The sequence below is a fragment of the Mustelus asterias genome, unplaced genomic scaffold (genome assembly GCF_964213995.1).
Source record: "Mustelus asterias unplaced genomic scaffold, sMusAst1.hap1.1 HAP1_SCAFFOLD_431, whole genome shotgun sequence".
NCBI lineage: Eukaryota > Metazoa > Chordata > Chondrichthyes > Carcharhiniformes > Triakidae > Mustelus > Mustelus asterias.
Window position 1 is genome coordinate 109,973 of NW_027590386.1, and position 25,761 is coordinate 135,733.

The 25,761-nt window shown below is 51.6% G+C and overlaps 1 protein-coding gene across 1 annotated transcript in view; it reads right to left on the reverse strand.

The window, feature by feature from the left end:
• Positions 1 to 1,127: 1,127 nt before the first annotated feature.
• The window catches only part of LOC144486703 (F-actin-monooxygenase MICAL3-like), a gene marked incomplete at its 5' end in the record, with an annotated part of 256,125 nt that continues 231,491 nt past the window's right edge, over positions 1,128 to 25,761 (reverse strand). The window contains 2 exons of the mRNA XM_078204702.1: positions 1,128 to 4,633; positions 13,943 to 14,016. Of these exons, the coding sequence (XP_078060828.1) occupies positions 4,449 to 4,633; positions 13,943 to 14,016 (259 nt within the window). The remainder of the gene's footprint in view (positions 4,634 to 13,942; positions 14,017 to 25,761) is intronic.

Sequence of the window (25,761 nt, forward strand, 5' to 3'; positions counted from 1 at the left end):
ATCCTGAGGGACAAGATTTATGAGCATTTAGAGAGGTTTAGTATGCTCAAGAATACTCAGCATGGCTTTGTCAAAGGCAGATCGTGCCTTACGAGCCTGGTGGAGTTCTTCGAAAATGTGACTAAACACATTGACGAAGGGAAAGCGGTAGATGTGGTTTATATGGATTTTAGCAAGGCGTTCGATAAGGTCCCACATGCAAGGCTTCTCGAAAAAGTGAGAGGGCATGGGATCCAAGGGGCTGCTGCCCTGTGGATCCAGAACTGGCTTGCCCAAAGGAGGCAGAGAGTGGGTATAGATGGGTCTTTTTCTAAATGGAGGTCGGTTACCAGTGGTGTGCCCCAGGGATCTGTTCTGGGACCCTCGCTGTTTGTCATTTTCATAAATGACCTGGATGAGGAAGCGGAGGGATGGGTTGGGAAGTTTGCCGACGACACGAAGGTTGGTGGGGTTGTGGATAGTCTGGAGGGATGTCAGAAATTACAGAGGGACATAGATAGGATGTAAGACTGGGCAGAGAAGTGGCAGATGGACTTCAACCCAGATAAATGCGTAGTGGTCCATTTTGGCAGGTCAAATGGGATGAAGGAGTACAATATAAAGGGAAAGACTCTTAGTACTGTAGAGGATTAGAAGGACCTTGGGGTCCGGGTCCATAGGACTCTAAAATCGGCCCAGCAGGTGGAGGAGGTGGTTAAGAAGGCATATGGTGTGCTGGCCTTTATCAATCGAGGGATTGAGTTTAGGAGTCCAGGGATAATGATGCAGCTATATAAGACCCTCGTCAGACCCCACTTGGAGTACTGTGCTCAGTTCTGGTCACCTCATTACAGGGACGATGTGGAAAAGATTGAAAGGGTGCAGAGAAGATTTACAAGGATGTTGCCTGGATTGAGTGGCATGCCTTATGAGGATAGGCTGAGGGAGCTCGGTCTTTTCTCCTTGGAGAGACGTAGGATGAGAGGAGACCTAATAGAGGTATATAAGATGTTGAGAGGGTGGACTCTCAGAGGCTTTTTCCCAGGGTGGAAATGGCTGCTACGAGAGGACACAGGTTTAAGGTGCTGGGGGGTAGGTACAGGGGAAATGTTAGGGGGAAGTTTTTCACACAGAGGGTGGTGGGCGAGTGGAATCGGCTGCCGTCAGTGGTGGTGGAGGCAAACTCAATAGGGTCTTTTAAGAGACTCCTGGATGAGTACATGGGACTTAATAGGATGGAGAGTTATAGGTAGGCCTAAAAGGTAGGGATATGTTCGGCACAACTTGTGGGGCCGAAGGGCCTGTTTTGTGCTGTAGTTTTTCTATGTTTCTATGTAATCCATTACGAATGTATCAATGCTGCACACAGGAAAATAACCTGCAGACACTGCAGTAAAGTGGACAGACAGGTCTCCAGTGTAAATCAGCAGCGATTCGGGTTGATAATACTGAAAGTACATGGGCAGTGGACAATATGTCCAGTGGTAAATACTAGCATTCCTACCCAGATAGCAGGGAGCAGTGGAAAGTCCAGGATGGATGCAAGATGAGGAAATCCATGTGGAGAGGGAGGGATTAAAATGGAGGGATATAGATGTAAGTGATGAGTGTAAAGGTTGGAAAAGCAGGAAGAGAGTGAGTAGAAAGAAAATGAATAGCCAGCCTGGCAAAGAGAGTGGATACAGTGGAATCCAATGTCCGTGTGTAAAGGACCTGCAGCAAGAAAATGTTTGGACCAGTATGGATATTGCACAATTTTTACTGTTCTTGTCTTTTTGAGAAGGTGGCGTGTTGCAAAGGATACGGTCTGTGTGTGTGTGAGGGTGGGGAGTTGGATGGTGTACAATGTGTGTGTGCATAAAGGTGGGGAGTTGGATTGGTATCAGTGTGAGTGAGAGGGTGGAGAGTAGAATGGGGTGCAGTGTGTGTGTGTGTGCGTGCATGTGAGAGTGGGGAGTTGGATGGGATACAGTGTGCACGTGAGGTTGGGGAATTGGATGGGATACAGAGTGTGTGAGGGAGGGGAGTTGTACACATTCTGTGTGAGGTTGGGGAGTTGGATGGGGTACAGTGTGAGAGGGTGGGTAGTTTGATGGTGTACAGTGTGTGTGTGAAGGTGGGGAGCTGGATGGAGTATAGTGTGTGTGTGTGTGGAATGGGGGAGTTTGATAGGGTACAGAATGTGTGCATGTGGGGGGGAGGGGGTTCTGGTACATTTTGTGTGTGTGTATATGGGGGGAGGTGAGTTCGATGGGATACAGTATGTTTGTGAGCGGGTGTGTTTTGTGTGTGGGGGGGGGGGAGTTGGATGGGTACTGTGTGTGTGTGGGGGAGTTGGATGGGTACTGTGTGTGTGTGGGGGAGTTGGATGGGGTACAGTGGCTGTGTGTGTCTGAGTGTGTGAAAAGATGGGGAGTTGGATGGGGTAGAGTGTGTTTGTGTGTGTGCGTTTGCGCATGCGTGTGAGTTGGATGGGGTAGAGTGTGTTTGTGTGTGTGCGTTTGCGCTTGCGTGTGAGAGCGTGGGGAGTTTAGTGGGGTAGAGTGTGTGTGTGGGTGGTGAATTGGATGGGGTACAGTGTGTGTGTGAGAGGGTGGGGAGTTGTATGGGGTACAGTGTGTGTGAGGGTGGGGGGTTGGATGGGGTGCAGTGTGTTTGTGAGTGTGGGGAATTGGATAGGGTACAGATTGTGCGTGTGTGTGTATGAGAGGGTGGGGAGTTGGTGGGGGGACAGAGTGTGTGTGAAAGTGGGGAGTTGGATGGGGTACAGTGTGTGTGAGGGTGGGGGGGTTGGATGAGGTACAGTGTGCTTGTGAGGGTGGGGGGTTGGATGGGGTACAGATTGTGTGTGTGTGAGGGTGGGGAGTTGGTGGGGGTACAGTGTGTGTGAGGGTGGGGATTTGGATGGGTGCAGTGTGTATGTGAGGGTGGGGATGTGGATGGGAGCAGTGTGTGCGTGTGAGGGTGGGGTGTTGGAAGGGTACAGAGTGTGTGAGGGTGGGGTGTTGGAAGGGTACAGAGTGTGTGAGGGTGGGGTGTTGGATGGGGTGTAGTGTGTATGAGGGTGGGGAGTTGGATTGGGTACAGTGTGTTTGTGTGAGGGTGGGACATCGGATTTTTTATTCATTCGTGGGACATGGGCGTCGCTGGCTGGCCAGCATTTATTGCCCATCCCTAGTTGCCCTTGAGAAGATGGTGGTGAGCTGCCTGCTTGAAATGCTGCAGTCCACACGCTGGGTTGACCCAAAATGCCATTAGGGGGAATACCAGGATTTTGACCCAGCGACTGCGAAGGAACAGTGATATATTTCCAAGTCAGGATGGTGAGTGGCTTGGAGGGGAACTTGCAGCTGTTGGTGTTCCCAGGTATCTGCTGCCCTTGTCCTTCTAGATGCAAGTGGTCGTGGGTTTGGAAGGTGCTGTCTCAGGACCTTTGATGAATTGCTGCAGTGCATCTTATAGATAGTATACACTGCTACTGAGAGTCGGTGGTGGAGGGAGTGACTGTAGTACAGTGCGTGCGTGCGTTAGGATTTGGATGGGGTAGAGTGTGTGTGAGTGTCTGTGTGTGTGTTTCTGCGCGTGTATATGAGAGGTGGTGGGGGGGGATTTGGATGGGCTACAGTGTGTATGAGTGGGACAATGTGGAGATCTCCCACTCCACCTGACGAAGGAGCAGCACGCTCTGAAAGCTAGTTGCGTTTGCTACCAAATAAACCTGTTGGACTTTAACCTGGTGTTGTTACACTTCTTACTGCATTAGAAGCTGGCACAGGCCTGACAACATGGTTGGGCCTACTTATAGTGGGGAGCCTGTCTGACTAGACTGAGTAACACAAGGAGGAAGATGAATCCCCATTTCCAACAAACAAAATCAAAAACTGCGGAAGCTGGAAATCTGAAATAAAATACTAATGTAAGGTTTATTTCTCTCTCTCCACAGACACTGCCTGACCTGCTGAGTATTTCCAGCATTTTCTGTTCTTATTTCCCATCCCAAATATTGGATCACAAAACGGATCACATAGTGGAGGAATTCTTGGACTCATAGGTACTGGAGTGGCCACTTCACAGCTTGTACTATTCCATTTTGCAATCCCAGACTGAATTATTAATTCTGGCCAATTGTTTGAATCTGTTTAAATATCAGAATGAGCTCTAATGCGCCTTGCTTAGTGGGTAACAAACATAGCTTTTGGCCGATGGGTGACAGCCCAGGCATCATCCAGCGGCCCACAGTCCTCCACTGTCATTCAGTCCAGAGAAGCGTAAATGATGCCAAGGCCTGACATTGGCAGGAGTTCCCCTCAGGTCAGGTAGGGTCACACATGCAGCTGACACATGGTAAAAGAGAAAGATTTCTTCAGATTAGGGAGTAAGCTTTGGTTGGACAGTCTTCTGTCTCCAATTGGGGCTGCTGTTCCTGTGGAACCACAGGTCTCTGTGTTCCGAGCTTTAGGCAGGTCACATTATGTCCAGTTCAAGTTGTAGCTCTTACTGAGCATCACAGCCTCCAGATCTTTGTCCTCCTCCTTCTCACGGAGTCTCTGCTCCTCAAGCAGGGCCACGAGTGAGTCTCGCTGCTCAACCACTTCCAACATCTCATTCAGGATCTGCTTCTCTTCTGACAGTTCCTCACTGCTCTTCAAATTGTCTGAAGCACACACAAAAATAAAACCCAATGCAAACTGCTCCAGCAGGGTCTCAATGCCCCGGGAGCATTGCCCGCGTACCCTGGGAGCGCCGCCCGCGTACCCCGGGAGCGCCGCCCGCGTACCCTGGGAGCGCCGCCTGCGTACCCCGGGAGCGCCGCCCGCGTACCCTGGGAGCGCCGCCTGCGTACCCCGGGAGCGCCGCCCGCGTACCCCGGGAGCGCCGCCCGCGTACCCCGGGAGCGCCGCCCGCGTACCCCGGGAGCGCCACACGCGTACCCCGGGAGCGCCGCCCGCGTACCCCGGGAGCGCCGCCCGCGTACCCCGGGAGCGCCACACGCGTACCCCGGGAGCGCCACACGCGTACCCCGGGAGCGCCACCCACGTACCCCGGGAGCGCCGCCCACGTACCCCGGGAGCACCACTCACGTACCCCGGGAGCACCACTCACGTACCCCGGGAGCACCACTCACGTACCCCGGGAGCACCACTCACGTACCCCAGGAGCGCCACCCACGTACCCCGGGAGCGCCACCCACGTACCCCGGGAGCGCCACTCACGTACCCCGGGAGCACCACTCACGTACCCCGGGAGCACCACTCACGTACCCCGGGAGCACCACTCACGTACCCCGGGAGCGCCACCCACGTACCCCGGGAGCGCCACCCACGTACCCCAGGAGCGCCGCCCACGTACCCCAGGAGCGCCACTCACGTACCCCGGGAGCGCCACCCACGTACCCCGGGAGCGCCACCCACGTACCCCGGGAGCACTGCCCATGTACCCCAGGAGCGCCGCCCGCGTACCCCAGGAGCGCTGCCCGCATACCCCAGGAGCGCCACCCGCGTTCCACAGGAACAGGCTGAGAGTAAGGGAGTGTGTTCCTGCATGTGAATTATTTATATATTTTTCAGATAAATTTGTGTTAAAAATCGGAGGTTTTTTTTGCAAAACAGGAAGTAGGCCCAGGAGTAGCCTGGGAAGGTTTTTGGAGGGTTTAAAAGCAGGCCGCACTTTTGAGCGGGCAGCGTCAGGAGCGGGCAGTGGAGTGAGTGGGAAGTAGAGTGAGAGCTGACGGGCTTTGGCTCATCGGGCTTCGGTGTAAACAGGCAGAGGTGGGGTAGGTTTAGACAGTTTTTTTTTCCTGTGCCATTTGAAGAAAGGGGGAATTATGATTGCGAGGCCAGTTTGTTGTCCTCAGTGTCTGATGTGGGAGGTCCTGGAGTCAGCTAGCCTCCCGGACGTCCATATCTGCACCAGGTGCGTCGAGCTGCAGCTCTTAAGGGACCGCGTTGGGGAACTGGAATTGCAGCTCAATGACCTTCGTCTGGTTAGGGAGAATGAGGAGGTGATAGATAGGAGTTACAGGCAGGTGGTCACACCGGGGCCACGAGGGACAGACAAGTGGGTCACGGTTAGGAAGGGGAAGGGGAAAGGTCAGGTACTAGAGAGTACCCCAGTGGCTGTGCCCCTTAAAAATAAGTACTCCTGTTTAAGTACTGTTGGGGGGAGCAGCCTACCTGGGGGAAGCAACAGTGGCCTTGCCTCTGGCGCAGAGTCCGGCCCGGCAGCTCAGAAGGGGAGGGAAAGGGAGGATGAGCAAACTGACCACAGCACCAAGGTACAGGGAGCCATCCAAGTGGGGGGAGAAACAAAAAATGTCGTAGAAATTGGGGATAGTACACTTTTGGATGCTGTTGCGGGGGACGACTTAGCAGGGATAAGCCATGGTGTACAGGTCACTGGCTCAGAGTCTGACCTTGTGGCTCAGAAGGGAAGGGGGGAGAGGAGTAGAGGATTAGTCATTGGGGACTCCACAGTTAAAGGGACGGATAGGAGATTCTGTGGGAACGAGAGAGACTCGCGGTTGGTGTGTTGCCTCCCAGGAGCCAGAGTCCGCGATGTCTTGGATCGTGTTTTTGATATCCTTAAGGGGGAGGGGGACCAGCCCCAAGTTGTGGTTCACATAGGCACTCAAGACATAGATAGGAAAAGGGATGGGGATGTAAGGCAGAAATTCAGGGAGTTAGGGTGGAAGCTTAGGGCAAGAACAAACAAAGTTGTTATCTCTGGTTTGTTACCCGTGCCACGTGATAGTGAGGAGAGGAATCGGGAGAGAGAGCAGTTGAACACGTGGTTGCAGGGATGGTGCAGGAGGGAGGGATTCAGATACCTGGACAATTGGGGCTCTTTCTGGGGTAGGTGGGACCTCTACAAACAGGATGGTCTGCACTTGAACCAGAGGGGTACCAATATCTTGGGGGGGAAATTTGCTAATGCTCTTCGGGAGGGTTTAAACTAATTCAGCAGGGGGGTGGGTACCTGAATTGTAGCTCCGGTGTACAGGAGGTTGAAAGTAGTGAGGTCATGGATGAGGTTTCAGGGTCGCAGGAGTGTACTGGCAGGCAGGAAGGCGGTTTGAAGTGTGTATACTTCAACGCCAGGAGCATCCGGAATAAGGTGGGTGAGCTTGCAGCATGGGCTGGTACCTGGGATTTCGATGTTGTGGCCATCTCGGAGACATGGATAGAGCAGGGACAGGAATGGTTGTTGCAGGTTCCGGGGTTTAGATGTTTCAGTAAGTGCAGGGAAGGTGGTTAAAAGAGGGGGAGGTGTGGCATTGTTAGTCAAGGACAGTATTACGGTGGCAGAAAGGACATTTGATGAGGACTCGTCTACTGAGGTAGTTTGGGCTGAGGTTAGAAACAGGAAAGGAGAGGTCACCCTGTTGGGAGTTTTTTATAGACCTCCGAAAAGTTCCAGAGATGTAGAGGAAAAGATTGCAAAGATGATTCTGGATAGGAGCGAAAGTAACAGGGTAGTTGTACTGGGGGACTTTAACTTTACAAATATTGACTGGAAAAGCGATAGTTCGAGTACTTTAGAGGGGTCGGTTTTTGTCCAGTGTGTGCAGGAAGGCTTCCTGACGCTTTATGCAGATAGACCAACAAGAGGCGAGGCCACATTGGATTTGGTACTGGGAATGAACCAGGCCAGGTGTTAGATTTGGAGGCAGGTGAGCACTTTGGTGACAGTGACCACAATTCGATTACATTTACTTTAGCGATGGAAAAGGATAGGTATATACCAAAGGGCAAGAGTTATAGCTGGGGGAAAGGAAATTATGATGCAATTAGGCGAGATTTAGCTGGCATAGGTTGGAGAAGGAAACTGCAGGGGATGGGCACAATTGTAATGTGGAACTTGTTCAAGGAACAGCTACTACGCGTCCTTGATAAATATGTACCTGTCAGGCAGGGAGGAAGCAGACGTGTGAGGGAACCGTGGTTTACTAAGGAGGTTGAATCTCTTGTGAAAAGGAAGAAGGAGACTTATGTTAAGATGAGACGTGAAGGCTCAGTTAGGGCGCTTGAGAGTTACAAGTTAGCCAGGAAGGACCTAAAGAAAGAGTTAAGAAGAGCCAGGAGGGGACATGAGAAGTCTTTGGCGGGTAGGATCAAGGAAAACCCTAAAGCTTTCTATTGGTATGTCAGGAGTAAAAGAATGACGAGGGTAAGATTAGGGCCAGTCAAGGACAGGAGTGGGAAGTTGTGCGTGGAGTCTGAAGAGATAGGAGAGGCACTAAATGAATATTTTTCGTCGGTATTCACACTGGAGAGGGACAGTGTTGTTGAGGGGAGTATTGAGATGCAGGCTGTTGGACTGGATGGTATTGATGTTCATAAGGAGGAGGTGTTAGCAATTCTGGAAAGGGTAAAAATAGATAAGTCCCCTGGGCCGGATGGGATTTATCCTAGGATTCTCTGGGAGGCTAGAGAGGAGATTGCAGAGCCTTTGGCTTTGATCTTTGTGTCGTCATTGTCTACAGGAACAGTGGCCAGAAGACTGGAGGATAGCAAATGTTGTCCCCTTGTTCAAGAAGGGGAGTAGGGACAACCCTGGTAATTATAGACCGGTGAGCCTTACTTCTGTTGTGGGCAAAGTATTGGAAAGGATTATAAGAGATAGGATTTATAATCACCTCGAAAGGAATAATTTGATTAGGGATAGTCAGCACGGTTTTGTGAAGGGTAGGTCGTGCCTCACAAACCTTATTGAGTTCTTTGAGAAGGTGACCAAGAGGTGATGAGGGTAAAGCGGTTGATGTGGTGTATATGGATTTCAGCAAAGCGTTTGATAAGGTTCCCCATGGTAAGCTTTTGCAGAAAATACGGACACATGGGATTGAGGGTGATTTAGTGGTTTGGATCAGGAATTGGCTAGCTGGAAGAAAACAAAGGGTGGTGGTTGATGGGAAATATTCATCCTGGAGTTCAGTTACTAGTGGTGTACCGCAAGGATCTGTTTTGGGGCCACTGCTGTTTGTCATTTTTATTAATGACTTGGATGAGGGCGTGGAAGGATGGAGTTTAATGCGGAAAAGTGTGAGGTGATTCACTTTGGAAGGAGTAACAGGAATACAGAGTACTGGGCTAATGGTAAGATACTTGGTAGTGTGGCTGAACAGAGGGATCTGGGTGTCCATGTGCATAGATCCCTGAAAGGTGGCACCCAGGTTGATAGGGTTGTTAAGAAGGCGTACGGTGTGTTAGCTTTTATTGGTAGAGGGATTGAGTTTCGGAGCCAGGAGGTCATGCTGCAACTGTACAAAACTCTGGTGCGGCCGCATTTGGAGTATTGCGTACAGTTCTGGTCGCCGTATTATAGGAAAGATGTGGAAGTGTTGGAAAGGGTGCAGAGGAGATTTACCAGGATGTTGCCTGGTATGGTGGGAAAATCGTATGAGGAAAGGCTGAGGGGCTTGAGGTTGTTTTCATTAGAGAGAAGAAGGTTAAGAGGTGACTTAATAGAGGCATACAAGATGACCAGAGGATTAGATAGGGTGGATAGTGAGAGCCTTTTTCCTCGGATGGTGTTGGCTAGCACGAGGGGACATAGCTTTAAATTGAGGGGTGAGAGATATAGGACAGATGTTAGAGGTAGGTTCTTTACTCAGAGAGTAGTAAGGGCGCGGAATGCCCTGCCTGCAGCAGTGGTGGACTCGTCAACGTTGAGAGCGTTCAAGTGGTTCTTGGATAAACATATGGATGAGATTGGAATAGTGTAGATTAGAGGGGCTTTAGATTGGTACCACTGGTCGGCGCAACATCGAGGGCCGAAGGGCCTGTACTGCGCTGTAATGTTCTATGTACCCCGGGAGCGCCACCCATGTACCCCGGGAGCGCCACCCGCGTACCCCGGGAGCGCCGCCCGCGTACCCCGGGAGTGCCACCCGCGTACCCCGGGAGCGCCACCCGCGTACCCCGGGAGCGCCACCCGCGTACCCCGGGAGTGCCACCCGCGTACCCCGGGAGCGCCACCCGCGTACCCCGGGAGCGCCACCCGCGTACCCCGGGAGTGCCACCCGCGTACCCCGGGAGCGCCACCCACGTACCCCGGGAGCGCCGCCAGAATGCCCAGGAAGCACCACCTGAATACCCACTTTCCGTTGCTGCTGAACCTGTCATGTGGGACTTTATCGAAAGCCTTTCTCACATCCACATAAACATCAAAAGCACTCCCCTCATTGTCTCTTTCCTGTCTCAATAAATTTGATCACATTAGTCAGACATGAACTTCCTTTAACTTATCCATGCTTTGATCAATGAAATGTAATCCTGTCCCTCAGAATGTTCTCCAATCATTTTCCCAGCACCGAGGTTAGAGTGACTGGTCTGTCATTCCTCGGTGTGTCCCTTTGTAAACTATGGGACAATGTTAGCTGTCCTCCAGTTCTCTGGCACCATTCCTGTATCTCGAGACAATTAGAGGCCATGGAATTCTTCTCCAGCCCGGAACACTGTCTGGATTTTTTTTCTGGATGCATTGAGTCCAATTATACCTGCTTGAAGTTACTCCAGCTCAGGAGTAAGCACTGGCCTTTGCAGAAGTTCTAGTCTATCCTGTGAAAGGGGATTGATGATGTTGCAACTCACAGATCTTCTCACTCCTGAAGACTGGAGATTTAGGGACAATGGTGTTTCGAGAGATGCCGCACTTGCTGGATCCCCCATCCACCCCACCACTGCTTTCTGGTGACCATGGTGCTCTTGGTTTGAAATGGGCAGTATGTACCAGTGTGCATCCATGGGCTGAGCTTAAGCTGCATCACAGAATTGGAGTTTGCTGCACAGTCCAGGATGTTGAGATGTTATTGGCTGCTTTATATAAACTATATGCATTCAGACCTGACTCAGGATAATATCCCCGCCCCTTCAAGCTTTGATTTGTCCTAATTAAGTCCTCTGCTGCCTGAAGCATTCTTATTTAAACACTAACCTTTGTTCCACTATACAGAGACTTGCTGTATAGAACAATAGAAAATTACAGCTCAGAAACAGGCCTTTTGGCCCTTCTTGTCTGTGCCGAACCATTTTATGCCTAGTCCCACTGACCTGCACTTGGACCATATCCCTCCACACCCCTCTCATCCATGAACCCGTCCAAGTTTTTCTTAAATGTTAAAGTGACCCCGCATTTACCACTTTATCCGGCAGCTCATTCCACACTCCCACCACTCTCTGCGTGAAGAAGCCCCCCCTAATATTCCCTTTAAACTTTTCTCCTTTCACCCTTAACCCATGCCCTCTGGTTTTTTTCTCCCCTAGCCTCAGCGGAAAAAGCCTGCTTGCATTCACTCTATCTATACCCATCAAAATCTTATACACCTCTATCAAATCTCCCCTCAATCTTCTACGCTCCAGGGAATAAAGTCCCAACCTATTCAATCTCTCTCTGTAACTCAGCTTCTCAAGTCCCGGCAACATCCTTGTGAACCTTCTCTGCACTCTTTCAATCTTATTTACATCCTTCCTGTAACTAGGTGACCAAAACTGTACACAATACTCCAAATTGGGCCTCACCAATGCCTTATATAACCTTACCATAACACTCCAACTTTTATACTCGATACTCTGATTTATAAAGGCCAATGTACCAAAGGCACTCTTTACGACCCTATCCACCTGTGACGTCACTTTTAGGGAATTCTGTACCTGTATTCCCAGATCCCTCTGTTCAACTGCACTCTTCAGAGTCCTACCATTTACCCTGTACGTTCTTCTTTGGTTTGTCCTTCCAAAGTGCAATATCTCACACTTGTCTGCGTTAAATTCCATTTGCCATTTTTCAGCCCATTTTTCTAGTTGGTCCAAATCCCTCTGCAAGCTTTGAAAACCTTCCTCACTGTCCGCTACACCTCCAATCTTTGTATCATCAGCAAACTTGCTGATCCAATTTACCACATTATCATCCAGATCATTGATATAGATGACAAACAACAATGGACCCAACACCGATCCCTGCGGCACACCACTAGTCACAGGCCTCCACTCAGAGAAGCAATCCTCCACAACCACTCTCTGGCTTCTTCCATTGAGCCAGTGTCTTATCCAATTTACTATCTCCCCATGTATACCTAGCGACTGAACCTTCCTAACTATCCTCCCATGAGGGACCTTGTCAAAGGCCTTGCTGAAATCCAGGTAGACAACATCCACCGCCTTCCCTTCATCCACTTTCCTGGTAACCTCCTCGAAAAACTCTAATAGATTGGTCAAACATGACCTACCACGCACAAAGCCATGTTGACTCTCCCTAATAAGTCCCTGTCTATCCAAATATTTGTAGATCCTATTCCTTATCACACCTTCCAATAACTTGCCCACCACCGACGTCAAACTTACTGGCCGATAATTTCCCGGATTTCTTTTGGAACCTTTTTTAAACAACGGAACAACATGAGCCACCCTCCAATCATCCGGCACCTCCCCCATGAATACTGACATTTTAAATATGTCTGCCAGGGCCCCTGCAAGTTCAACACTAGCTTCCCTCAAGGTCCGTGGGAATACCCTGTCCGGTCCTGGGGATTTATCCACTCTGATTTGCCTCAAGACAGCGAGCACCTCCTCCCCTTTAACCTGTAAAGGTTCCATGGCCTCCCTACCAGTTTGCCCTATTTCCGTAGATTCCATGCCCGTTTCCTCAGTAAATACGGATGCAAAAAACCATTTAGTATCTCCCCCATCTCTTTTGGTTCCATACACAGTCTACCACTCTGGTCTTCAAGAGGACCAATTTTATCCCTCACTATCCTTTTGCTCCTAACATACCTATAGAAGCTCTTTGGATTTTCCTTCTCTCTGTCTGCCAAAGCAACCTCATGTCTTCTTTTAGCCCTCCTGATTTCCCTCTTAAGTAGCTTCTTGCACTTTTTATACTCCTCGAGCATCTGATGTGTTCCTTGCTGCCTGTACATTTCATACAACTCTCTCTTCCTCTTAATCAGTGTTACAATCTCCCTCGAGAACCAAGGTTCCTTATTCCTATTTACTTTGCCTTTAATCCTGACAGGAACATACAAACTCTGCACTCTCAAAATTTCTCCTGTGAAGGCCTCCCACTTTCCATTTACATCCTTACCAGAGAACAGCCTGTGCCAATCCACACTTCCCAGGTCCCTTCTCATTTCATCAAATTTGGCCTTTTTCCAGTTCAGAACTTCAACCCGAGGACCAGATCTATCCTTATCCATGATCAGGTTGAAACTAATGGCATTATGATCACTGGATCCAAAGTAAATTCTCCTGAACACATTTTACAAACTCTACCCCGTCTAAACCTTTAACAGTATGCGAGTCCCAATCTATATGTGGAAAATTAAAATCCCCTACTATCACAACTTTGTGTTTCTTGCAGTTGTCAGCTATCTCTCCGCTGATTTGCTCCTCCAATTCTCGCTGACTATTGGGTGGTCTATAATACAAGCCCATTAATGTGGTCATACCTTTCCTGTTTCTCAGCTCCACCCATAGGGCCTCTGTAGACAAGCTCCCTAATCTATCCTGCCTGAGTACCGCTGTAACATTTTCCCTGACCAACAATGCCACCCCCCCACCTTTTATTCCTCTGCCTCTATCCCGCCTGAAACATTGGAACCCTGGAACATTGAGCTGCCAGTCCTGCCCCTCCTGTAGCCAAGTTTCACTAATGGCTATAATGTCATATTTCCATGTGTCTATCCACGCCTTCAGCTCATCTGCCTTCCCCACAATACTCCTGGCATTGAAATAGACACACCTCAAAAGGTTATTTCCACCACACTCTACCCTTCCATTTGTGATTTTGCTTGAACTAACCTGTCTTTTTACCCCTGCTCCACTATCTGCTCTGGTACTCTGGTTCCCACCCCCCTGCAAATCTAGTTTAAACGCTCCCCAATAACACTATGTTTGCAGTTCTGCTGTCAAATCTGGCCCACAAGAAATATGTAAAGAATACGGAAGGGTGGGGATTGAGTGCTACCTACCATCAATGGCCATGCGTTCTCGGAGTTCCTGCTGTAATCTGCTCTGCCGGTCTTCCAGCTCCAGTTCACGGGCACTGCACAAACAAACAAATCCAGTTGAGCACAGTGCACAGATCTGGAGACTTTCACGTAGGCCCAGAACTAAAACAGCCCCATAGCCAGCAGAGCCCTGTACCAGCACAAACTCCAGAACCAGTAGAGAACCCAGAAACGGCACAGAGCCTGCGACACACACACAGAGCCAGGGACCGGCACAGAGCCCGGGACCGGCACACAGCCCGGGACCGGCACACAGCCCGGGACCGGCACACAGCCCGGGACCGGCACACAGCCCGGGACCGGCACACAGCCCGGGACCGGCACACAGCCCGAAACACGCACACAGCCCGAAACCCGCACACAGCCCGAAACCCGCACACAGCCCGGGACCGGCACACAGCCCGGGACCGGCACACAGCCCGAAACCCGCACACAGCCCGAAACCCGCACACAGCCCGAAACCCGCACACAGCCCGGGACCGGCACACAGCCCGGGACCGGCACACAGCCCGAAACCCGCACACAGCCCGAAACCCGCACACAGCCCGAAACCCGCACACAGCCCGAAACCCGCACACAGCCCGAAACCCGCACACAGCCCGAAACTCGCACACAGCCCGAAACCCGCACACAGCCCGAAACCCGCACACAGCCCGGGACCGGCACACAGCCCGAAACCCGCACACAGCCCGAAACCCGCACACAGCCCGAAACCCGCACACAGCCCGAAACCGGCACACAGCCCGAAACCGGCACAGAGCCAGTAAGCAGCACACAGCCAGGAGTCAGCACAGAGCCCTGAACCAGCAGAGCCTGTAACCAGCACAGAGCACGTAACCATCACAGAGCCCCGAACCAGCACAGAGCCCCGAACCTGCAGAGAGCCCCGAACCTGCACAGAGCCCCGAACCTGCACAGAGCCCCGAACCAGCACAGAGCCCCGAACCAGCACAGAGCCCCGAACCAGCACAGAGCCCCGAACCAGCACAGAGCCCCGAACCAGCACAGAGCCCCGAACCAGCACAGAGCCCCGAACCAGCACAGAGCCCCGAACCAGCACAGAGCCCCGAACCAGCACAGAGCCCCGAACCAGCACAGAGCCCCGAACCAGCACAGAGCCCCGAACCAGCACAGAGCCCCGAACCAGCACAGAGCCCCGAACCAGCACAGAGCCCCGAACCAGCACAGAGCCCCGAACCAGCACAGAGCCCCGAACCAGCACAGAGCCCCGAACCAGCACAGAGCCCCGAACCAGCACAGAGCCCCGAACCAGCAGAGCCCCAAACCAGCACAGAGCCCCGAACCAGCACAGAGCCCCGAACCAGCACAGAGCCCCGAACCAGCACAGAGCCCCGAACCAGCACAGAGCCCCGAACGAGCACAGAGCCCCGAACCAGCACAGAGCCCCGAACCAGCACAGAGCCCCGAACCAGCACAGAGCCCCGATCCAGTACAGAGCCCCGATCCAGTACAGAGCCCATAACGAGCACAGAGCCCCGAACCAGCTCAGAGCCCCGAACCAGCACAGAGCCCCGATCCAGTACAGAGCCCATAACGAGCACAGAGCCCCGAACCAGAACAGAGCCCCGATCCAGTACAGAGCCCAGAACCAGCACAGAGCCCCGAACCAGCACAGAGCCCCGATCCAGTACAGAGCCCATAATGAGCACAGAGCCCCGAACCAGCTCAGAGCCCCGAACCAGCTCAGAGCCTGTAACAAGCACAGAGCCCCGAACCAGCACAGAGCCCCGATCCAGTACAGAGCCCATAACGAGCACAGAGCCCCGAACCAGCTCAGAGCCCCGAACCAGCACAGAGCCCCGAACCAGCACAGAGCCCCGATCCAGCTCAGAGCCCCGAACCAGCACGGAGCCCAGAACCAGCACGGAGCCCAGAACCAGCACAGAGCCCCGAACCAGCTCAGAGCCTGTAACAAGCACAGAGCACGGAACAAGCACAAAGCTCGTAACCGACACAGAGCCCCTAAACCAGCAGAAAGCCCGAAACAAATACAGAGCCCGCGACTGGCACAGAACCCGCGACCGGCACAGGGCCCGCGACCGGCACAGGGCCCGCGACCGGCACAGATCCCAGAACCGGCACAGATCCCAGAACCGGCACAGATCCCAGAACCGGCACAGATCCCAGAACCGGCACAGAGCCTAGAACCGGCACAGACCTCTGAACCGGCACAGACCCCTGAACCGGCAGAGACCCCTGAACCGGCACAGACCCCTGAACCGGCACGTTCCCCAGAACCGGCACGGAGCCCCGGAACCGGCACAAAGCCCCGGAACCGGCACAAAGCCCCGGAAACGGCACAATCCCCGGATCCGGCACAATCCCCGGAACCCGGCACGGAGCCCAGAACCGGCACGGAGCCCGTGACCGGCACGGAGCCCGTGACCGGCACGGAGCCCAGAACCGGCACAGAGCCCCGATCCAGCACAGAGCCCCGAACCAGCTCAGAGCCTGTAACAAGCACAGAGCCCAGAACCAGCACGGAGCCCAGAACCAGCACGGAGCCCAGAACCAGCACGGAGCCCAGAACCAGCACGGAGCCCAGAACCAGCACGGAGCCCAGAACCAGCACGGAGCCCAGAACCAGCACGGAGCCCAGAACCAGCACGGAGCCCAGAACCAGCACGGAGCCCAGAACCAGCACGGAGCCCAGAACCAGCACAATCCCCAGAACCAGCACAATCCCCAGAACCAGCACGGAGCCCAGAACCAGCACGGAGCCCAGAACCAGCACGGAGCCCTGAACCAGCTCAGAGCCCTGAACCAGCACAGAGCCTGTAACAAGCACAGAGTCCAGAACCAGCACGGAGCCCAGAACCAGCACGGAGCCCCGAACCAGCACGGAGCCCCGAACCAGCACAGAGCTCCGAACCAGCACAGAGCTCCGAACCAGCACAGAGCTCCGAACCAGCACAGAGCTCCGAACCAGCACAGAGCCCCGAACCAGCACAGAGCTCCGAACCAGCACAGAGCTCCGAACCAGCACAGAGCCCCGAACCAGCACAGAGCCCCGATCCAGTACAGAGCCCCGAACCAGCACAGAGCCCCGATCCAGTACAGAGCCCCGAACCAGTACAGAGCTCCGAACCAGCACAGAGCCCCGAACCAGCACAGAGCCCCGATCCAGTACAGAGCCCATAACGAGCACAGAGCCCCGAACCAGCTCAGAGCCCCGAACCAGCACAGAGCCCCGAACCAGCACAGAGCCCCGATCCAGCTCAGAGCCCCGAACCAGCACGGAGCCCAGAACCAGCACGGAGCCCAGAACCAGCACAGAGCCCCGAACCAGCTCAGAGCCTGTAACAAGCACAGAGCACGGAACAAGCACAAAGCTCGTAACCGACACAGAGCCCCTAAACCAGCAGAAAGCCCGAAACAAATACAGAGCCCGCGACTGGCACAGAACCCGCGACCGGCACAGGGCTCGCGACCGGCACAGGGCCCGCGACCGGCACAGATCCCAGAACCGGCACAGATCCCAGAACCGGCACAGATCCCAGAACCGGCACAGATCCCAGAACCGGCACAGACCTCTGAACCGGCAGAGACCCCTGAACCGGCACAGACCCCAGAACCGGCACGGAGCCCCGGAACTGGCACAAAGCCCCGGAACCGGCACAAAGCCCCGGAACCGGCACAAAGCCCCGGAACCGGCACAATCCCCGGAACCGGCACAATCCCCGGAACCCGGCACGGAGCCCAGAACCAGCACGGAGCCCAGAACCAGCACGGAGCCCAGAACCAGCACGGAGCCCAGAACCAGCACGGAGCCCAGAACCAGCACGGAGCCCAGAACCAGCACGGAGCCCAGAACCAGCACGGAGCCCAGAACCAGCACGGAGCCCAGAACCAGCACGGAGCCCAGAACCAGCACGGAGCCCAGAACCAGCACAATCCCCAGAACCAGCACAATCCCAAGAACCAGCACAGAGCCAAGAACCAGCACAATCCCCAGAACCAGCACAATCCCCAGAACCAGCACAGAGCCCAGAACCAGCACAAAGCCAAGAACCAGCACAATCCCCAGAACCAGCACAGAGCCCAGAACCAGCACAGAGCCCAGAACCAGCACAGAGCCCAGAACCAGCACAGAGCCCAGAACCAGCACAGAGCCCAGAACCAGCACAGAGCCCAGAACCAGCACAGAGCCCAGAACCGGCACAGAGCCCAGAACCGGCACAATCCCCAGAACCAGCACAATCCCCAGAACCAGCACAATCCCCAAAACCGATACAAGCCCCAGAACCAGCACAATCCCCAGAACCAGCACAATCCCCAGAACCAGCACAATCCCTAGAACCAGCACAATCCCCAGAACCAGCACAATCCCCAGAACCAGCACAATCCCCAGAATCAGCACAATCCCCAGAACCAGCACAATCCCCAGAACCAGCACAATCCCCAGAACCAGCACAATCCCCAGAACCAGCACAATCCCCAGAACCAGCACAGAGCCCAGAACCGGCACAATCCCCAGAACCGGCACAATCCCCAGAACCGGCATGGACCCCAAAACCAGCACAATCCCCAAAACCGGCACAATCCCCAGAACCGGCACGGATCCCAAAACCGGCACAGAGTCCAGAACTGGCACAGACCTTGGAACCGGCACGGACCTCGGAACCGGCACGGACCTCGGAACCGGCACGGACCTCGGAACCGGCACGGACCTCGGAACCGGCACGGACCTCGGAACCGGCACGGACCTCGGAACCGGCACGGACCTCGGAACCGGCACGGACCTCGGAACCGGCACGGACCTCGGAACCGGCACGGACCTCGGAACCGGCACGGACCTCGGAACCGGCACGGACCTCGGAACCGGCACGGACCTCGGAACCGGCACGGACCTCGGAACCGGCACGGACCCCGGAACGGCATGACCCCAGAACCAGCACGGACCCCAGAACCAGCACAATCCCCAGAACCGGCACGGACCCCAGAACCGGCACAATCTCCAGAACCAGCACAGACCCCCAGAACCGGCACAATCTCCAGAACTGGCACGGACCCCAGACCCGGCACAGACCCCAGGACTGGCACAGACCCCCAGAACTGGCACGGAGCCCAGAACCGGCACAGGGCCCGAGAACCAACACCAACCCCAGAACCAGCACTGACCCCAGAACCAACACAGAATCCAGAGCCAGCACAGAGCCCAGAATTGTGGAGTCAAACATAGTTCTGAAGGACATGTTAGGGTGTGTGGTCTAAATAAGCATACAGTAGAAACTGAATGAATTTTAGGCACAAATTCAACTCAGAGGGTGTGATTATAGTTGCCAATACTGAGACATGTCTGTAAGACGGTTAGGACAGGGAACAAACTCTACCAAATTGTAGGGTATACAAGAAAGATAGGGAAAATGGGAGTCAGGTCGGAGTATCCTGAATGGTTGAAGGTGAAATAATTTCAAACTAAGAGATAAATATAATGAGAGATAAGCAGGCAGTAAAGAATTTATGGTTAGAATTAAGAAATAAGAAAGGATTTAAAACTGTAGTTAGAGTTGTGTATTGGTGCCCTGGTAACAGTTGTGAAGTGGTAAATTGTCTAAATGTGGATATTAGACAAGCACATAGAACATAGAACATAGAACATTACAGCGCAGAACAGGCCCTTCGGCCCACGATGTTGCACCGACCAGTTAAAAAAAAAAACTGTGACCCTCCAACCTAAACCAATTTCTTTTCGTCCATGAACCTATCTACGGATCTCTTAAACGCCCCCAAACTAGGCGCATTTACTACTGATGCTGGCAGGGCATTCCAATCCCTCACCACCCTCTGGGTAAAGAACCTACCCCTGACATCGGTTGGAGAGTAATGAATTGATAGGTGATAGTCAGCATGGTTTTGTGGCAGGTAGGTCGTGCCTTACTAACCTTATTGAGTTTTTTGAGAAAGTGACCAAGGAGGTGGATGGGGGCAAGGCAGTGGACGTGGTATATATGGATTTTAGTAAGGCGTTTGATAAGGTTCACCATGGTAGGCTTCTGCAGAAAATGCAGATGTATGGGATTGGGGGTGATCTAGGAAATTGGATCAGGAATTGGCTAGCGGATAGGAAACAGAGGGTGGTGGTTGATAGTAAATATTCATCATGGAGTGCGGTTACAAGTGGTGTACCTCAGGGATCTGTTTTGGGGCCACTGCTGTTTGTAATATTTATTAATGATCTGGATGAGGGTATAGTTGGGTGGATTAGCAAATTTGCTGATGACACCAAAGTCGGTGGTGTGGTAGACAGTGAGGAAGGGTGTCGTAGTTTGCAGGAAGACTTAGACAGGTTGCAAAGTTGGGCCGAGAGGTGGCGGATGGAGTTTAATGCGGAGAAGTGTGAGGTAATTCACTTTGGTAGGAATAACAGATGTGTTGAGTATAGGGCTAACGGGAGGACTTTGAGTAGTGTGGAGGAGCAGAGGGATCTAGGTGTATGTGTGCATAGATCCCTGAAGGTTGGGAATTGAAGGTAGGGGGATTGAATTTAGGAGTCGTGGCGTTATGTTGCAACTGTACACAACTCTGGTGCGGCCGCACTTGGAGTACTGTGTGCAGTTCTGGTCCCCACATTACAGGAAGGATGTGGAGGCTTTGGAGAGGGTGCAGAGGAGGTTTACCAGGATGTTGCCTGGTATGGAGGGGAGATCCTATGAGGAGAGGCTGAGGGATTTGGGATTGTTTTCGCTGGAAAGGCGGCGGCTAAGAGGGGATCTTATTGAAACATATAAGATGATTAGAGGTTTAGATAGGGTGGATAGTGATAGCCTTTTTCCTCTGATGGAGAAATCCAGCACGAGGGGGCATGGCTTTAAATTGAGGGGGGGTAGTTATAGAACCGATGTCAGGGGTAGGTTCTTTACCCAGAGGGTGGTGAGGGATTGGAATGCCCTGCCAGCATCAGTAGAAAATGCGCCTAGTTTGGGGGCGTTTAAGAGATCCGTAGATAGGTTCATGGACGAAAAGGAATTGGTTTAGGTTGGAGGGTCACAGTTTTTTTTTTAACTGGTCGGTGCAACATCGTGGGCCGAAGGGCCTGTTCTGCGCTGTAATGTTCTATGTTCTATGTTCTATGTTCTATAACTACCCCCCCTCAATTTAAAGCCATGCCCCCTCGTGCTGGATTTCTCCATCAGAGGAAAAAGGCTATAATATATCTATACATTGTAGAGGCTGGGTGAATTTAATGTAAGATTTTAACTTTCATAAAGATTGGGAAAAGCAAACTAGCACATGTTAGAATAATAATGAATTTCTTGACTGTTTCCATGATAGTTTTCTGCAACAATGGGCAGCATGGTAAAATAAAGTTTATTTATTAGTCACAAGTAAGGCTTACATTAAAATAAATGAAGTTACTGTGAAATTCCCCTAGTCGCCAGACTCCGGCGTCTGTTCGGGTAAATATAGCTAACCAGCACGTCTTTCAGACTGTGGGAGGAAACCCATGCAGACACGGGGAGAACATGCAAACTCCCCACAGACAGTGACCCAGCAGGGAATTGAACCCAGGTCCCTGGCGTTATGAGGCAGCCAGTGCTAACCACTGTGCCACCGTGCATGTGGCACAGTGGTTAGCACTGCTTCCTCACAGCACCATGGACCCAGGTTCAATTCCAGCCTTGGGTGACTGTCTGTGTGGAGTTTGCACGTTCTCCCTGTGTCTGGGTGCGTTTCCTCCGGATGCTCCCCTCTCACCTTAAACCTATGCCCTCTAGTTTTAGACTCCCCTACCTTTGGGGAAAGATATTGACTATCAAGCTGATCTGTGCCCCTCATTATTTTATAGACCTCTATAAGATCACCCCTCAGCCTTCTGCGCTCCAAAGAAAAATGTCCCAGTCTATCCAGCCTTTCCTTATAACTCAAACCATCAAGTCCCAGTATCATGGCTGGTATTTTTATGGCTGATATGTCAATCATGGCTGATATTTTTCTCATCCCCATTCTCCTGCCTTTTCCCCATTACCCCTGACCCCTTTATTAATCAAGAACCTATCTATCTCTCTCTTAAAGACACTCAATGACCTGGCCTCCACAGTCTTCTGCGTCAAAGAGTTCCACAGATTCACCACTCTCTGGCTGAAGAAATTCCTCCTCATCTCTGTTTTAAAGGATCATCCCTTCAGCCTGAGGTTGTGCCCTCTGGTTCTAGTTTTTCCTACTGGTGGAAATATCCTCTCCACGTCCACTCTATCCAGGCCTCGCAGTATCTTGTAAGTTTCAATAAGATCCAACCTCATTGTTCTAAACTCCAACTGTTCCTCATACGACAAGCTCTTCATTCCATGGATCATTCTTCTGAACCTCCTCTGGACCCTTTCCAAGACCAGCACATCCTTCCTTGGATACGGGGCCCAAAACTGCTCACAATACTCCAAATGGGGTCTGACCAGAGCTTTATACAACCTCAGAAGTACATCCCTGCTCTTGTTTCTAGCCCTCTCGACATAAATGCTAACATTGCATTTGCCTTTCTAACTGCCGACTGAACCTGCACGTTAACCTTCAGAGAATCTTGAACAAGGACTCCAAAGTCCCTTTGTGCTTCTGATTTCCCAAGCATTTCCCCATTTAGAAAATAGTCTATGCCTCCATTCCTCCTTCCAAAGTGCATAATCTCACATTTTTTCACATTGTTTTCCATCTGCCACTTCTTTGCCCACTCTCCTAGCCTGTCCAAGTTCTTCTGCAGCCCCCTTCTTCCTCAATACTACCTGTCCCTCTACATAACTTTGTATCATCTGCAAACTTAGCAACAGTGCCTTCAGTTCCTTCTTCCAAATCGTTAATGTATATTGTGAAAAGTTGTCGTCCCAGCACCGACCCCCGAGACACACACTCGTCACCGGCTGCCATCCTGAAAAAGACGTCTTTATCCCCACTCTCTGCCTTCTGCCAGTCAGCCAATCCTCTATCACTGCCAGGATCTTACCCTTAACACCATGGACTCTTAACTTATTTAACAGTCTCCTATGCAGCATCTTGTCAAAGGCCTTCTGGAAATCTAAATAAATCACGTCCACTGGTTCTCCTTTATCTAACTTCCTTGTTACCTCCTCAAAGAACTCTAACAGATTTGTCAGACATGACCTCCCCTTGATGAAGCCATGCTGACTCAGTCCTGTTTTATTATGCATTTCCAAGTACTTTGCGATCTCATCTTTAATAATGGACTTTAAAATCTTGTCAATGACTGAAGTCAGGTTAACCGGTTTATAATTTCCTGTCTGCTGCCTCCCTCCCTTCTTAAACAGCGGTGTTACATGAGCTACTTTCCAGTCCTCTGGGACCCTCCCTGTCTCCAGTGATTCCTGAAAGATCACCACCAATGCCTCCACAATTTCCTCAGCTATCTCTTTTAGAACCCTGGGGTGTAGTCCATCCGGTCCAGGTGATTTATCCACCTTCAGACCTTTCAGTTTCCCCAGAACCTTCTCCTTAGTGATGGCCACTACACTCACCTGTGCCCCTGATTCTTCTGGAGCTCTGGCATCCCACTGGTGTCTTCCACTGTGAAGACTGATGCAAAGGAACCTTTACCATTACATCGATTTCAGCTTCTCCCTCTCAAACTGCAGGGTAAATTCTATCATATTGTGGCCACTGCTCCCTAAGAGTTCCCTAATCAAGTCTGCCTCATTACACATCACCAAATCCAGAATTGCCTTAGATCCAATCTAATAATGCATGAATCATCATCAAATAGTGATCATAAAATGAGAGAGTTCAATGTAATGTTTGAAAAGGTGAAATGAGAAACAGCTATGAAGCTTTAGTTAAGAATCTGATTGGAATCAGAAACCATTCATAATAAACGAGGCAATTATGCAAATGGGTGGAATGACATGATCAGTGGGACATGGTTTAAAAAGAATTGAATTTGAGTTTTGAAAGTGAATTGGAGGAGTGTTTTTTCTAAAGGTGGATAAGAAAAAAGGTGGACGTCAGTGGGTGGAGAGCAACACAAGAAAGTAACGAGAGATGCCTTTATCTGTAATTGATGTGGGAATGAGTAAGTTGGTAGATGTTTGGAATTCTCTTCCACAGACAGCAATTCATGTTTGGTTAATTGTCACTTTCAAACCTGAAATAGGTATGTGTTAACCAAAGGTAGTAACAAGGAATATAGGGAAGAGATGTCTGTATGTTTAAAGATCAGCTATGACCTTTTCAAATGTGGATCAGAGAAGCTAAATGACCTCCCAATCCTATGTTCTCAAGTTGGTGAATGCATTTGAAGTTGGATATACTGACCTTGACCAATCCTGTGAGCTTCTTGAACTTTTGGTGGCACTACCAGCAGATCCTTGAAGCTTGGCTTTCAGCATTGATGGTGATGGGTACCAATTCCCATTGCTGTCTGAGAGTATGTCCGGAGAGTCTCCTAGCCCCTATGGATAGACGACCTCTCTTCTCCTCTGCACAGTCTCAACTAAGGCCTTCATTGTAGCATTGAAAAATCATGGAAACTGTGCTCTTACCCCCATTATTATATCTTTTCAATATCAGCATGAATTCCGCAATGACTTCTAGTGCCTACTCCAGCCACAATGCACCTCTCTTTAAGAGGTTTAGGCTGACTTTAAGTAATTCAGGTTAGCTTCAATTAGTGCTTGCTCCTCATGGTTCACAAAAGAGGTGGAATGTCTTGTGAAAAGGAAGAGGGAAGCTTATAGAACATAGAACATAGAAAGCCACAGCACAAACAGGCCCTTCGGCCCACAGGTTGCGCCGATCACATCCCCACCTCTAGGCCTATCTATAGCCCTCAATCCCATTAAATCCCATGTATTCATCCAGAAGTCTCTTAAAAGACCCCAACGAGTTTGCCTCCACCACCACCGACGTCAGCCGATTCCACTCACCCACCACCCTCTGAGTGAAAAACTTACCCCTGACATCTCCTCTGTACCTACCCCCCAGCACCTTAAACCTGTGTCCTCTCGTAGCAACCATTTCAGCCCTTGGAAATAGCCTCTGAGAGTCTACCCTATCCAGACCTCTCAACATCTTGTAAACCTCTATCAGGTCACCTCTCATCCTTCGTCTCTCCAGGGAGAAGAGACCAAGCTCCCTCAACCTATCCTCATAAGGCATGCCCCCATATCCAGGCAACATCCTTGTAAATCTCCTCTGCACCCTTTCAATGGCTTCAACATCTTTCCTGTAATGAGGTGACCAGAACTGCGCGCAGTACTCCAAGTGGGGTCTAACCAGGGTCCTATAAAGCTGCAGCATTATCTCCCGACTCCTAAACTCAATCCCTCGATTAATGAAGGCCAGTACGCCGTACGCCTTCTTGACCGCATCCTCCACCTGCGAGGCCGATTTAAGAGTCCTATGGACCCGGACCCCAAGGTCCTTCTGATCCTCTACACTGCTAAGAATGGTACCCTTCATATTATATTGCTGCTTCATCCCATTGGATCTGCCAAAATGGATCACCACACACTTATCCGGGTTGAAGTCCATCTGCCACTTCTCCGCCCAGTCTTGCATTCTATCTATGGCTCGCTGCAACTTCTGACATCCCTCCAAACTATCCACAACACCACCTACCTTGGTGTCGTCAGCAAACTTACCAACCCATCCCTCCACTTCCTCATCCAGGTCATTTATGAAAATGACAAACAGCAAGGGTCCCAGAACAGATCCCTGGGGCACTCCACTGGTCACTGACCGCCATGCAGAGAAAGACCCCTCCACAGCCACTCTCTGCCTTCTGCAGGCAAGCCAGTTCTGGATCCACAAGGCAT